At 36.2% G+C, this 14,195-nt stretch overlaps 1 protein-coding gene across 2 annotated transcripts in view; it reads left to right on the forward strand.

Annotated features, from left to right (window-relative positions):
• NKAIN2 (sodium/potassium transporting ATPase interacting 2) overlaps positions 1 to 14,195 on the forward strand; it is a gene marked incomplete at its 3' end in the record, with an annotated part of 990,354 nt that overhangs the window by 153,184 nt on the left and 822,975 nt on the right. The window contains exon 2 of one of the 2 annotated variants that reach the window (XM_081295855.1): positions 5,153 to 5,239. The exons of the other annotated variant lie outside the window; for it this stretch is intronic. Within the exon in view, the coding sequence (XP_081151981.1) occupies positions 5,153 to 5,239 (87 nt within the window). The remainder of the gene's footprint in view (positions 1 to 5,152; positions 5,240 to 14,195) is intronic. 2 annotated transcript variants of the gene reach the window in all.

Genomic DNA, 14,195 nt, shown 5'->3' on the forward strand with positions numbered 1-14,195 from the left:
TCCTTCTTAGAATTGTTTTTGCTATTCTGGGTCTTTTATTTTTCCATATGAATTTCATGATTGCTTTATCTATTTCTACAAGAAATGCCATTGGGATTTTGATTGGCATTGCATTAAACCTATAGAGAACTTTTGGTAAAATCGCCATTTTGATGATGTTACTTCTGCCTATCCATGAACAGGGTATATTTTTCCATCTTCTAAGATCCTCTTCTTTTTCTCTCTTTAGGGTTCTGTAGTTTTCATTGTATAAGTCTTTCACCTCTTTTGTTAGGTTGATTCCCAAGTATTTTATTTTTTTTGAGGATATTGTGAATGGAGCGTTTTTCCTCATTTCCGTTTCAGAAGTTTTGTCGCTGATATACAGAAATGCCTTTGATTTATGCATGTTGATTTTATATCCCGCCACTTTGCTGAATTCATTTATTAGTTCTAGTAGTTTCTTTGTAGACCCTTTTGGGTCTTCTAGGTATAGAATCATGTCATCTGCAAATAGTGATAATTTAAGTTCTTCTTTTCCTATTTTTATAATTTACAATTCCCATTATGGGTTTACTGGAATCTCTCAGAGGTCCACTCTGGCCCGGCCACTTCCTTTGTTGAAGCTTCCATTGTATTGGAAGTTGAATAAATGTCTAATACTTTAATATTTATGTTATATTGAAAATATTAATGTGGACTCCTCCTTCTTTCAGTCTTTCCAGCATATCTGTGACTGTGGTAAACTCGAAAACAGGTAATCTCAAAGTCTACATCTGAGGACTGGAAAAGTTGAAACTCAGACTAAATTGCTCTACATGACCCACGTGTGTTAGGATTGAAACCCCCAACCTTACCCACAATGACTGTGTGACTATGAATATGTGACCTTGGGTCTCTGCAGTTTTTCTCCAAATGAGTCTGTAACTAGAAGCTGGACTGGCAGCTGAACCACCCCACCATCATTCAGCAAATCCTCTTTCAGTGTTTGTGTCTGACACCCTTCCCTCTCTCCCACTTGTGTTTTGGTGAGTAACTTCTCATGACTTCAGTTGCCATGAACTGTCTGTTCGAGTGTAGAAGTTCTACATAACCATAGAATTTCTGAGATAATTCATCAATCGTTTCAAATTGAAACTTATAATCAAGTATCGTTCAAGTGAGATTAAACCACATTTAGCATGCTTAGCCCTGATTCCCGTGGGGTAAGTCCTGAAGAAATCCAGTATGGATGACTGAGCCTTCAGCACAATTTCACTCTTAAATCATTAGACTGTAATTTATGGCAACATCTGGTTCTGATACCATATCATTTCCTTAAACTGCGTGTTTTCCTTCTGTCAATATCAAGTTCATTCAGTTTTTATTATGGCATCAGAGAATAATGTATAATTAGTAACAATTGTTTTAAAATCAGTAACCACCTATAGTCTTATTTGCATAATAAAAGGGAGGGTTATGGGCTACACTCCATGCTGCTATATTTTGATAGGCTGGTGAGGAATTTAGTTGGTGAGCAAAGTAAAGCATTTAATGTGGAATTAAAAAGAACTTTACATTTAAGTAATAATTTTTAAGAATGAATACCTTTTATTTAGGTGGGTATGTATCCCTAATTTATCTGAAATTGTATTTATTTTCGGTATTTTCCCTTAAATGTTGACTTTACAAAATATTATTAAAACATGTTCTTAAAAGTAATATGCTCCAATATGTATGATAAGGTAGATGAGCTTTAAGTGATATTTATAGGTTAATTTTTAAACGTAATTTTACATGGACTTCAATACCTGACTGTTTTAATGAAGTTATCATTGTGGAAATTTTACAACGTATTTCCCTTAAGGAACTTGTCTTTTTACTATCTTCAGATGACTTATTAAGCAAAAAGTCATCTACTCTGATGATTATACCATTGATTATATTTTACAAAGGAAAAGTAAATGGAATTGGGGTCAAATAAGGTCTGATAATGTGAAACTCTGATAGAGTAAACTGATTGAGTAATACCTGTGCCAGGAGTGGTGGTGAACACGTGTAATCCCCACAACTCTGGAGGCTGAGGCAGGAGGATCTCAAATTCACAGTCAGCAACTTAGTGAGACTTAATGAAACAACATAAAACACAAAAACAGTTGAGGATGTGGCTTGGTGGTTAAGCGCCACTGTGCTCAATCTCTGGTACAAATAAAACAAAACACCTGTAAATTCTGTAAGCCAAATTATTGATATTCCTAAGAACACTCTATATTGATTTGCATTTCTTTTCCTTCCTTCTTCTTTGATGAAAGTGTTAAGGTTGAACAAAGTTGCATTTTTGCTGTGTCCAGTAGAGAGTTTTCTGCCACACTGAGATTGGTGGTAAAGATGGAATATCATCAAGGGGCTGCGGTTGTGGCTCAGTGTAGAGCGCTCACCTAGCACATGTGAGGCCCTGGGTCCGATCCTCAAAACCACATAAAAATAAATAAATAAAATAAAAGTTTTGTGTTCAACTACAATCTAAAAATAAATATATTTTTTAAATTAAAAAAAATATGGAGTGTCATCTTGTGAACAGATGTCAGCTAATAGCATCATCAGTACCTTAGACTGGCAGCCCTACCCCTTTGAGAAACAATCTCTGAAGCCCTAACTTTGAAGGTTGCAGCTGATGACATTGGCAAGGAGGAAGACCTTTCCTGCTAGAGCCTCTGATTCCTCCAAACGTGTCTTCCTACACTCAAGAACAAGATGGGAATCACTTTCACACAGACCACAGTGCTTTTAGGGATCTGTGACCCAACTGATATGAAAAAATAGAAAGGACTGATTAATTCAGCTATTTTTGTCCTTCATCTTCAAGGTCAGGGCTCTGATCTAGGTGGCATGTTATAGCTAATATACATAAAGGTTTATACAAAACAGATTTTTCTTGATCTTACTGTGAACCTATCAGTATAAACTGAACATTGTATCTATGCTCTTACATGAAAAGCCAAGTAATGTGAAGAGAACTTGGGAAAAAGAGATAATAGAGTTTCAAATATTCTATTTGTGTAAAATTAACTTGTGTTCATTCCTCTCAAATCCTCTTTCATGCTGTTTTTTTCCTCCCCTTTAATACTGTACATAACCAGAATATTATTTAGATTTTGGGGTTGCAGGAATTTTTGATGTAGGGTCTTTCAAGGACTTAACAGCACATGTCTGGAATGTCTACTTCTGTTAGCCATAGCTCTAGAACTATGGCTATGAGCTTTTGAGGCTTTAAGAATGACCTTCATCTATTCCTATGCATTCTCCCATCCTGTCCCTAATGGGTACTTCAGCCCCAGAACCTATGAAATGCTGAGTGTAGGTTCTTGGTTCTTCTCTCTGGCTTGCATTCATAGTTGGGCATCACAACCTAGTTAATTTTCTGGCATTCGCCCACAACATTGAGGTTGTTTGGTGCCCTGAGCTTTCTAACTAGGAGACAGGGAGCAAGAAAGTTTGTTAAAAACTTTTCCAGTGAAGAAAGTTAGAAGCAGTGAAAAAAAAAAAAAAAAAACACGTCATTTGGACAGAACTTGATACAGGACACACAGAACAACATGGTGGAAGGATGTGACCTAGAAAACTGCTTTAGTGCTGGCATTCTGGAAGCAGAAGAAAAGGCAAGTTACTAGTGATAAAAAATACAATCCCTAAGACATCCCCCCAGTGACCCACTTCTTCCAGCCATGCCCCACCTGGCTACAGTTACTACCCAGTAACCCATTCAGATTATTAATCCATCAAATGGATTAATCCACTGATTAGGTCATGGCTGTCATAATCTAATCTTCTCATTTCCTGTATTAATACTAGAGCTTTTGGAGGGAAATCTAAATAATATACAAGAACTTATTACAGTAATCAATGGAAACTGTTTATAGATTGTAGCTAATTCTCATGCCAAAGGCTAATGATCCTGGATATCACAAATGCATTTTATTTGATTTTTACACTAGACACTGTTAACATATACTCAATCTAGTTTCCATCTTTCATGGCTGATTGCTCCAAACTTAAAAATTTATGGCAGTTTGTATGAGACCCTATTTATTCTTTCAAATTCTTCATTACTGAAACAATTAGGTAAAGAGTACTGAAGAAACCTGCATAAGATCAAATGTGTAATCCTGTTATTACCTAAAATTTACTGCAGGGATAAATTTCAGTATTTATACTTGAAAGTAATATTTCATTCATAAATTTTATTATAAATGTAAAATGTTGGTGATTTATTTTAAATATACTTGGATTGCTTGTCTTGGAAGAAAGGAGGGATAGAGAAGAAAGGAAGTAGAAAAGGAAAACCAGTATGTGAGTGATAACCTCTGTTCTGGACTGTCTGTTACAAATATAATTGTATCACCTCTTAATTTATATGTTGAAGCCCTAACACCCAGTTTGCCTTTGTTTTAAGACAGAATCTGTAAAGAGGAATTAAGCTAAATAAGATTATAAGGGTAGTTCCCTAATGATGGGACTGGAGTCCTTAAAATAAATCTGAGTGTGGTGGTACATGCCTATAGTCCCAGCTATTTGGGAGGCTAAGGCAAAAGGATTGCTTGAGCCCAGGAGTTGGAGTTCCGCCTGGGAAAAATATGAAGACCCAGCCTGTGGAGTGTGGGAAGGATGGGGGACATCAGAGATCCCTCTGTGTATGTGTACAGAAAGGGCCATGTGAGCCATGGAAGAATATAGCAAGAGGGTACCATCTGCAAACTCAGGGGAATTGTCTCACCAGAAACCAAACCTTTTGACACCTTGACTTTGGACTTGTGGGCTCCAAAATTATGAGAAAATAAATGTGGCTTTAGCCATCCAGTGTGTGGTATTTTGTTATGATAGTCTAAACAGACTAATAAAATTGGTTATAATAAGCATAGGACTATCTCCTCTCTTGGTGTCAGTCCATTCTAGTTCTGATTCATCTGATTCTCAGAATTTCTATCCAAGTTATACGTGGAGTCAGGAAAAAAGAAAGGCTTACATTTCAGAGCCGATATGGCATTTGTTAGTGTTCCACTCAAGAGATCACGGTATCATCTGGTCAGTTTGAAAGAATAAAAATGAATTCATCTAAAGTCTTTTGAGTACATGGCCACGTGTTTCCTTGAAGTCAGTTATTTTTTTTTTTTTTACATGTAAAACTTGGGATTAGCTGGGCGCGGTGTTGCATGCCTGTAATCCCAGCAGCTCAGGAGGATGGCGCAGGAGAATGGAGAGTTCAAAGCCAACCGCAGCAAAAGTAAGATGCTAAGCAACTTAGTGAGACCCTGTCGCTAAAGAAAATACAAAATAGGGCTGGAGATGTGGCTCAGTGGTTGAGTGCCCCTGAGTTCAGTCCCCTGTACCCACTGTCCCCCACCAAAACAACAACAACAACAACTTGGAATCATATTGGGCTGTGAAAGCACAGCATACTGTACAGAAGTATTTTCACCCCTTGAAAAAAAATATTATTTTAAAAACCTCACTGATATTCAACTTAAAGATAAGTGAGTCATCACTTTAATGAATTCACAGTGTTCATTTCCATTTCAGAAAGACTAATATGAAAACTACTTCTTTAATGTGTGTTTGAGCCTTAGTTCTTGTATCAGCAGTACCAGACATCATGCTACTTACTACATAGAAATTCAATAAATTGATATTCAATAAATTGAATTCAATAATTGAACACAGGAGTGTAATTAAATGCTATGTCTATGTTTTTCAATAAATACAATATTTTCAATTACTGTTATATTTAAAAGACCTAAATCAAATTACTTTTGAAAAAAAATCTTTAATTGTAAGGTATGATTATGTATCTAATTATTTTTAAGCTTCTTCAACCCTAACAGCCACTCTTATTTTTATAACAGTTTTCATTTTCAATTTAGATGTTTTCGAGTATGACCATGTAGTATGATCTTGCTTTCTACAATAGGAATAATCTATTTTTCTGTTACAGTTTATGTTTGGGGGAGTTCTATCTTTAGTAGGCTCCTGTTTAACATACTCCTCAGAAAAACACACTTTTCTAAAGTAATAAGTGGATTAAAAAAGTTAAAATTTAAATTTAAGAAATGGAATTTCTTTTACATTAAATTTTAGTGTCTATTAAATGATTCATTTTGCTGAAATCACAGTCATTTAAAATAATCCATGGGGACATGCTGCTCTTATGATTAGCAGATTATGTTTTATAGAAGAATCATATACAAGACATATTTACAAAAATACAATGTGTTGTAATACTGGTAATAATTTTAGGGACAGAGGCAATATGTGCTGCTAGTGTGCCTTCTCTTCATCAGAGCTACTATCCATTCAAATTCTGATCCTGGAAAGGCAGAATGAAGAGAGGTTTGAGGTCTCAGCCTTTTAGTAGCTAAGGCACTGGGCAGTGTAGGAAGGTACCCTTTGCCCTTTTTCTGCTGTATTTGTGACCTTACAAGTTTAAGAGAGCTGTTGTAGGGAAATAATTTGTATATCATGAGTAGTTAATAGAAAGAGAATCAGGTTTATCAAATCTGAAACTATGTACTGACATGTGCTGTTGTCCACATCCATGTGGGGAGCTTCCATGAGCTGAGACACATGGAGAAGGCAGTTCCTCTGTGTGCACATTGGAGCATCTGTTACTCCTTGGCCTCCCTGTGGAGTAAAGGTTGGGTATCCCTGAATTTTTTATTCATCTGTGCCCTCTCTTAGCAGAATGGCAGAGGATCAGACCATTCTCAGGCCCCTTTTATAAGATCCCATTCATGAGGTCACCACCCCCATGACCTACTCATTTCCCAATGCCCCATCTCTTTAATACCAGCACTGTGGGACTTTGAATTTTGGAGAGACACAGACATTCAGACCTCACCAGGCACTTACCATTGACTGATAATCTCTTTCCTCTTCTATTGTGCAAGCTTCTTGAAATTGGGTGTGGGCTACATCGTTTATCTCACCCTCAGAGGTTACTATAATAAACAGTGATGGATAATTATTTGTTGAATGAATGAATGAATGAATGAATGATTATTCTTCACAAACCCATAAGAGAAGAAATTCTTATAAGCAAAAAAAAAAAAAAAAAAAAAAAAGAAATTCCAAATAGAAAGCAGTTTCCTTGGCAGTGACAGGCCATTGTTCTTGAATATACCATTTACCTTAGTGAGACGTTATCTCTGACATCAACCCCAGAATAGTCATCATCACTCCTAGGTAGTTGAAAGGTTTATGTGAGTATGTGTAGACTGGTAACTGGGAGAAGACCACTGAGAGAAGAATGAGTTGGGACCAGGAGCTTGCATATACAGTAGGTGTATGGGTCCAGAACAAGAGCCAACTTTTGCCAACTTATCTACTTGACACAGAAGTGGAGAATGGGGTTCTTCCTTTGGGACAATTTAATGCATTGGAAAAGCTAGTTGTGGCCTACATAGTGACTCTGTGTCCACAATTTAATATTATGGGGACACTGGAGCTTTTTTCCCTGAAGGACACAGTATGTTCGGAAGACAGTGAGCCAGTGGCCTGTGGCTTCCTGCATTATGGACAGCTTTCTCTGCCAGTACACCATCAGGTGACTAGAGAGAAAGGAAAAGTGAGAAACACAGAGTTAATACTAGCAACCACTGTACTTATTTTGCAGTGCTTATTTTGGGAAGTGGTTGTTGTCAAAACAATTTGTATATGTCCTTGAACATGATACTTCTTCAGTTGCTATTGTGATTGTCAAAGGGGTTTATTCATACTCCTTTCAAAATGAAGAAATGGACTCTCAAGCTCAAATTGGGTTTTGTGTTTCTGAAAACCTGTTATCATCATGCAAGGGGCATAAATATATTAATTGAACTATGAAAATTCTTCCCATCTCAATCTCTAACTCAGGTTTCGAATGACTATAGTGGCAAGGGAAATGAGAATAATTTTCCACAAAGACATGTCTTTCCTATCTTTTTCTCTTTATTTTTTATATTATAGTTATGGATAAAACAATTCACATTCAGGAAATGTTAGAATTCAGAGACCGATACTTGCTTTCCAAAGAGGCAAGCATTGCAAGCCCCAGATGACCATTGTCATGTGTGTTTGCTATGATGTGAAATTGTACATTTTTTACAACAAATCTGGAACTATTATATTAAAATTTTATATTTAATGTTGGAATACAATCCTTCTTTTTAAAGAAAAGACTTGCAGTATGACATTATGCAGAATGCTGGTCAAATCAAATGCAGCCATGAGATGTGACTGGCTTTTGGTCACCATTTTGCAATTTCTGATTGAATTCTAATGGTTCTCCTCCTCCACATTTCAGGGCCCCACCCACATAATGACCAATGCACATGTGCCCCACCAACCCCTGTTTTTGTCACATGCCTTGTAGAGGGACCTCTTCTCACCTAGGTTTTCTCTGTTCCTTTTCCCTGAAGCATTCAAGCAAGGTGTACATCACCAGGCAGGTTTTTCCAGAAAACTCTTTATATGGAGAGAGTTTCTTTTCCAAATTCTCAGCTGGATCTGGAGAGGACAAATGGAGGTCCTGCCTCCTGTGTGTCTACTTACTTGAGCTGTTCTTGAAGTGAGGTCTGCATATTATTTCAGCTCTCAGGCCTTTTAGTAGCTCTTCTCTTCCTCATCCTGACCCCTTGTCCCCTGCTCTGATTCCTGTGCTTGGATCACAGACACTTAACCATCTGTGTTAGGTGGAAGCAGAACCTGATCCTTGCAAAATGAAAGTTCACATATGGCCAGGGGCCCACACTAGCTGCCAGACACTCCTTCTGTATAAACAGACTTTATACACTTCCTTGGTGAACGAGAACCCTAATTATGGACTTCTTTGATATGTGATGGGGAGGCTTATATTTATATTATTATCCAGGATGATAGAATTTTGGAGAGTAACAATTTTTGATAATAATATTGATGCCATCTGGAGTCAAAGCAGAGAGATGTATGCTTCTAGGTCTTGTGTCCAAAATGAAGCTAGACTATCTTTGCCAAGGGCTTCACTGATATTATAGCACGGAATTTTGTAGATGTGAGGGAAGAGATGCATGTGTCTTTCCCCTTGGGTAGTTCTGGAGCCTGTAAGTGTAAGTATTGCTTTCAGGGATTGGAAATGCATGTTGGCAACTGAAAATCTGAGACTCACATTCTAGTAGAGAGGATAAAGCAGGAAAAAAAAAAGTAGTCCCATAAATGCATTGATTTCTCTCCTGTGTCCCATTTTCTATGACAACAACAAAAAATAAGTCTTAAAACTGTACATAAAGCCTTTCTTGCCATATACTACTATTATTCCTGATTCATTAAAGACTTTTGTGGCTATAATCAAACTTGTTTAAAGCTCACGTGCTCATGGGCTAGAAAAACGCTTTAGAAGAAATGTGAACAATCAAAGTACAATTGCCAGCATGTTATTATTGGTATTTTTCAGCATAATGCAGTTTCTGTTCCAGTCTACTCCCCTTTCTGAGCATTTTATGTCTTTAGGCATATGCAAATTTAAATCCCTAATAGAGTTCTTATTATGTCAGTACTTGGGCTACATTTACTTGCCAGAATATTCATAATATTAGGTGCCTTGTGAAAAACATCTTATTTTTGTGACTGAGGTTGTACTGGGGAGATGATAGCCTGAACCAGAAACGACCACTGCTGCTTAGCATTTGTGGAGGGATATAATCTTATTTTTTATTTTTGTTAATAGAGGAGGGCATATTTTGTAAATCTGTGAATAAAGTTCTTTCTCCTTCATTAATGTCTTATTGTTTTAATGTTGGTTAGTGTTGGTGTGGAACATGTGTAAATAAGGAATGAAATAATGCTTCACAAGCCTTAGATTTGCACCAACCCAAACATCAGGCAACATGAATGGGATTCCAAACCACTCTCTTGCCCACCCTTATCACAGAGTATCCTACCTTATCCTGTCATATTCTGCCCCATTGCACTTCATTTTCCATTTTCTCTCTGGACACACACACACACGCACGCACGCACACATACACACACATGACAGATTGCTATCAAAGCAATTCTGAGATAAAATTTCTAAAAGATCAATTGTTCAAGAGGAAATTGGCTGTTGATCCCCTGCACTCAATTAGGGATCCCATTTTATTTCACCTTAAAACCCTTCAACACTATTGGAACAGCAAGCTAACTTGTAAAGTTCTGAAGGTCACGACAAGTCTGTTAAATGGAAAGAATAATATGTATTCAAGAACAAAATACAAAGAAAGAAAAGATATGATGGAATGTTATGTGATTTTAAATAAGTATTGAATGTGTGAATAATCTGGGGGACCTGATGAAAAGATAATTAGATTTAATATCTGTTTAAAGCTACATAGAAGAAAATGGAAGGAACACATTAAAAGATTCATATTTCTTTTAGTTTTGTTACATTTCAGGGACAATTTTTTTGGACAATGGGTCTTTACATAGTCAACAAATAAATGGAAAAGAAAAAAAATGAACTTTTTTTGGTATCTAAGGATATGCCTTTTCGTGTTTAGAGAGGTTGAATATTGAAAACTATAACTCTTGTATTAAATTGAGAGCTTTAGGTCTTTTCTATACAAAAAATAAGAGGCTGGGGTTGTTTCTCAATGATAGAATGCTTACCTAGCATGTGCGAGGAACTGGGTTCAACTCTCAGCACCACATAAAAACAAATAAAATAAAGGTCCAACAATTAAAATATATTTTTTTAAAAAATGCTTATATATGTTTATCATGCATATGATTTTTTGTCTGTAGTTGAAATTAGCAGTCAGATCCAATGTAACTCTTTTTCTTGTTAATTAGAAATTTACATGTTTGTCAGGGGTTAATATGGAAAATTCAATTTTATTTATGCTAATATTATTGTACAGCTTTTGGTCACAAAGTTATATTATTCCAATATGTATGTGTGTACACATGATGTGTATATGTGTACATCATAATCATAAATGGTTTAAAGATATCCTTAGTGAGCATCATTACTTAAAACCTGTGAGTGGCAAAAGATTTGGATATTATTTTAGGAAAATATGATCAGCTATTAAAGAATAATTTTATAATATAATTGGAAATATGCTAGTAGGAGCTTTATTGAAATCAGTACTTCAATGGGATAAAAAAAAAGATAATCAAATAGAAAATAATTTTCATCTGTTCAACAAAGAGCCTAGATGTTCACACTGTTATTTTATCCCCTTTTTAGACTGGATATTAAGAAAAATAAAAGGATAACATTATTTTATATATGCAACTGAACCATTTTAAAATTATTTTTGAGAAAACTGGAAAACAAGTATCTTATTGAACTCTCTGAATGTAAACCTGTGACATTATTTTACACATGCAAAACGTAGTTTATTTTTTAAAATCTCATTGATTGTGGAAGAATATTAGGTTTTCTGTTTGGGCACTTTGTCACTCATATTGGTCCACCAGTGTATTTCACATGAGGTCCCAAGAATTCACTCTTGAGTCTAGCATCTGTGGCTCAGGAAAGTCTTAGAGGCACTGATGAGTTTGAGAAGGGCATATCTGACATCACCATTTCAATCAGATGTGTTTCCATTTCCTTCTCTCTTCCCTACAGAACTGTTAGGATTGATGACTTTTTTCTTAGTCCTTTATAGTTCTATTTGTATTATCAGTTTCCATTGCCTCTCAGAATTACAGGTTCTCTCCAAGACTTTGTACATAACACTGAGGGGTTTCTGCTTTTACCATTTCTCATGTCTTTGCGCCCTTCCATTGCTGGCTTAGGAATAATGACATTTCATTTCACATTCAGTTCACAGTGATTTTATTCCTGGTCCTTGACGCTTACATTGGTAGGTGGCCTTCATTCAGACAGATGTACAAGAGGAGGAAAAGCAATGGTTTGACTTGAAGTGGCTGCGCTGAAACTCCTGAGCTTGTAGGTAAAGCCTGAGGATTTGTGCAGCCCACGCAGCAGCTCACTAGACCCGTTCCTTTGGCTGCCTTTTTGTGACTCCCTATTATCTTCCAGGTAACTTTTAAATGTTTCAGCGTGAGAAAATAAAAGGGGAAAAGGTGAACTAGTCAAGCAAAGGTAAAATTCTTCCCTTCAAAGCTTCACAAGAAAACTTGAAATGGCCTTTTGAAGTAAACCATCTCACTTTTGAACAATGGCTCAAATGTCATTGGAATGCTTCTCCTTGTCACAAGGAAGTTTTGAGGGGGGGAAAAAAAAAGTGATTGTCCACAGAGGTAAGTAGAGTGTAGTGGTTTGGATTCTGGTTTCAAGTCCTGGCTTTCTCCCTTAGCTGTGTGACCTTAGGCAAGTGTATCAAGTCTCTCAGATATAAAATAAACATGGTAATTGCACCAGGATTATAGCATTATTGTGGGTATTGAATAAATACTCTTAAAATAGTAAACATTACACTCTACATATCCCCAACACAGGCATGACCAAAATGTAAGAAATAAAGCAGATATTCAAGGAGACTTCTAGCATGTCAAATTTTCAAGTTCCAAATAGTATCTTTCCCAAACAATCTATGAATTCTAAGAAGGTGCTCAATGTTTCTTGATTAAATATTTAAATAATGTTTATTATAGCTAGTATATTTACTTTTAGATAGGTCAGATTCATGAGGCAGTAAAGTTGTAATGTTGTGTGGTGTACATAATTTATAGTGCATCTGGGCCCCTTGTATAATCAACACGTATCGTGCTTTATGCCAATTTTATAGGACTGGGAATATAATGATGATATTTTAAATTATTATAGAGGCCTAACACTGTCCTGTCTTTGCCTTTATAGCATATTGTTGATCATATCTGTGATTTATTAGAAAAATGAATCCTTGTTCAGGAACACAACATTCAATTACAAAATTACTCCTCGGGGAAAACACAAGCTGTTTTATGGTGTGATTTTCAGAAATGCATTGTAGTATAAAGCGAAAATTACCTACATCAATTCTGTTTCCTTTTATTTATTTCAAACCCACCTCTGCCTTCAACCTTTACCTCCTCTGCTCTAATAGTTTAGAATTTAGTAAATAAGTCAGCGTTTCCTGGTCCTTACATAGCTGTCCACTCATCCCTGGATTTTTTTGGTTTTGTTTTTGTTGTTGCCTTTGTCTGAACTTCCTCTCATTTCATTACATTTAATTAGTATCAATTCCCAGTGTCAGCAAAGTTAGATTGCTTTATAAGGCTGTATGAATATCCTCTAACAGCTTTAAGGTAAATCCTGGTCTTCCTGCTCTGAAGTATAAAATCTAAGCTTGAAAGTCCTCTTTACTACACAGACATAAGTTGCTCTCATCTCTATATCATATCTCCATTTTCTCATTTCATTACATAAAGGACATGGGGATAGAAAGGGCATATGTAAGAGTTCCAAAAATGATTAAAGGTTTGAAAAGTAATTCTTAAGAGAAAATGCCAAATGGTTTTGGAGTGTTGCCCAGCCGTTTCCCTGCACCCACATTCATCCAGTACCCATCCAGTTCTCCTTACCCATCTGGAAGCTCAGCTCCACTCCCGTTCCTGGAACCAGGCCAGCCCACTTTGAAAACTAAATGAGCCCTGCATCCATTTCTTACCTGACAGATCCAAGCTCAATGTGTTTCCTAGTCCCATTAATGGGGCCGTTTTTTTTTTGTTGTTGTTTTGTTTTTTTTTTTTTTTCAATTCCTTCTGCTCATTTTCTCACCTTCTACCTGTCTCCTATTTTTCTCTAAATTTGATCCCTTGCTTTAATTCACTGACACAAAGGTAACCATTTTCGTGGATTTTATTGTTCATTTTTTGGGGGGAATCCCTGTTTTCTGCTCTCACTCTTCCTTTCCTACAAAATATCTATCTGTCTCTAGTTTCTACTTCACTTAATTTTTGGAATGTCTTCCTAGCACCTGTGGTCTTTTTTTTTTTTTTTTTTTTTTTTTTTTGAGAGCACTGTTCAACCTGCAACTGTCACCTCTGATGAAAGATTTCAGTCTCATCCTAGTGAGTTATGTATATGTAGTCATGGGATCCAGATAACCAGAGATGCCAAAAATCACAACCAGGCTCAGATGACTTAAATTTGCTTATTAAGAAGAAGAGACAATGAGTTTCCCAATAATCAGTAGATTTTAACTCACAATAAAATGAAAGATTGGAAATATTCTTACAGAATTTGGATCACTAGTTTGAGGAAGAGACTACAAATTGAGGCTCTGCAACTATCATAG

The sequence above is a fragment of the Spermophilus citellus genome (genome assembly GCF_964194105.1).
Source record: "Spermophilus citellus genome assembly, chromosome: 5".
In the NCBI taxonomy this organism is placed as follows: domain Eukaryota; kingdom Metazoa; phylum Chordata; class Mammalia; order Rodentia; family Sciuridae; genus Spermophilus; species Spermophilus citellus.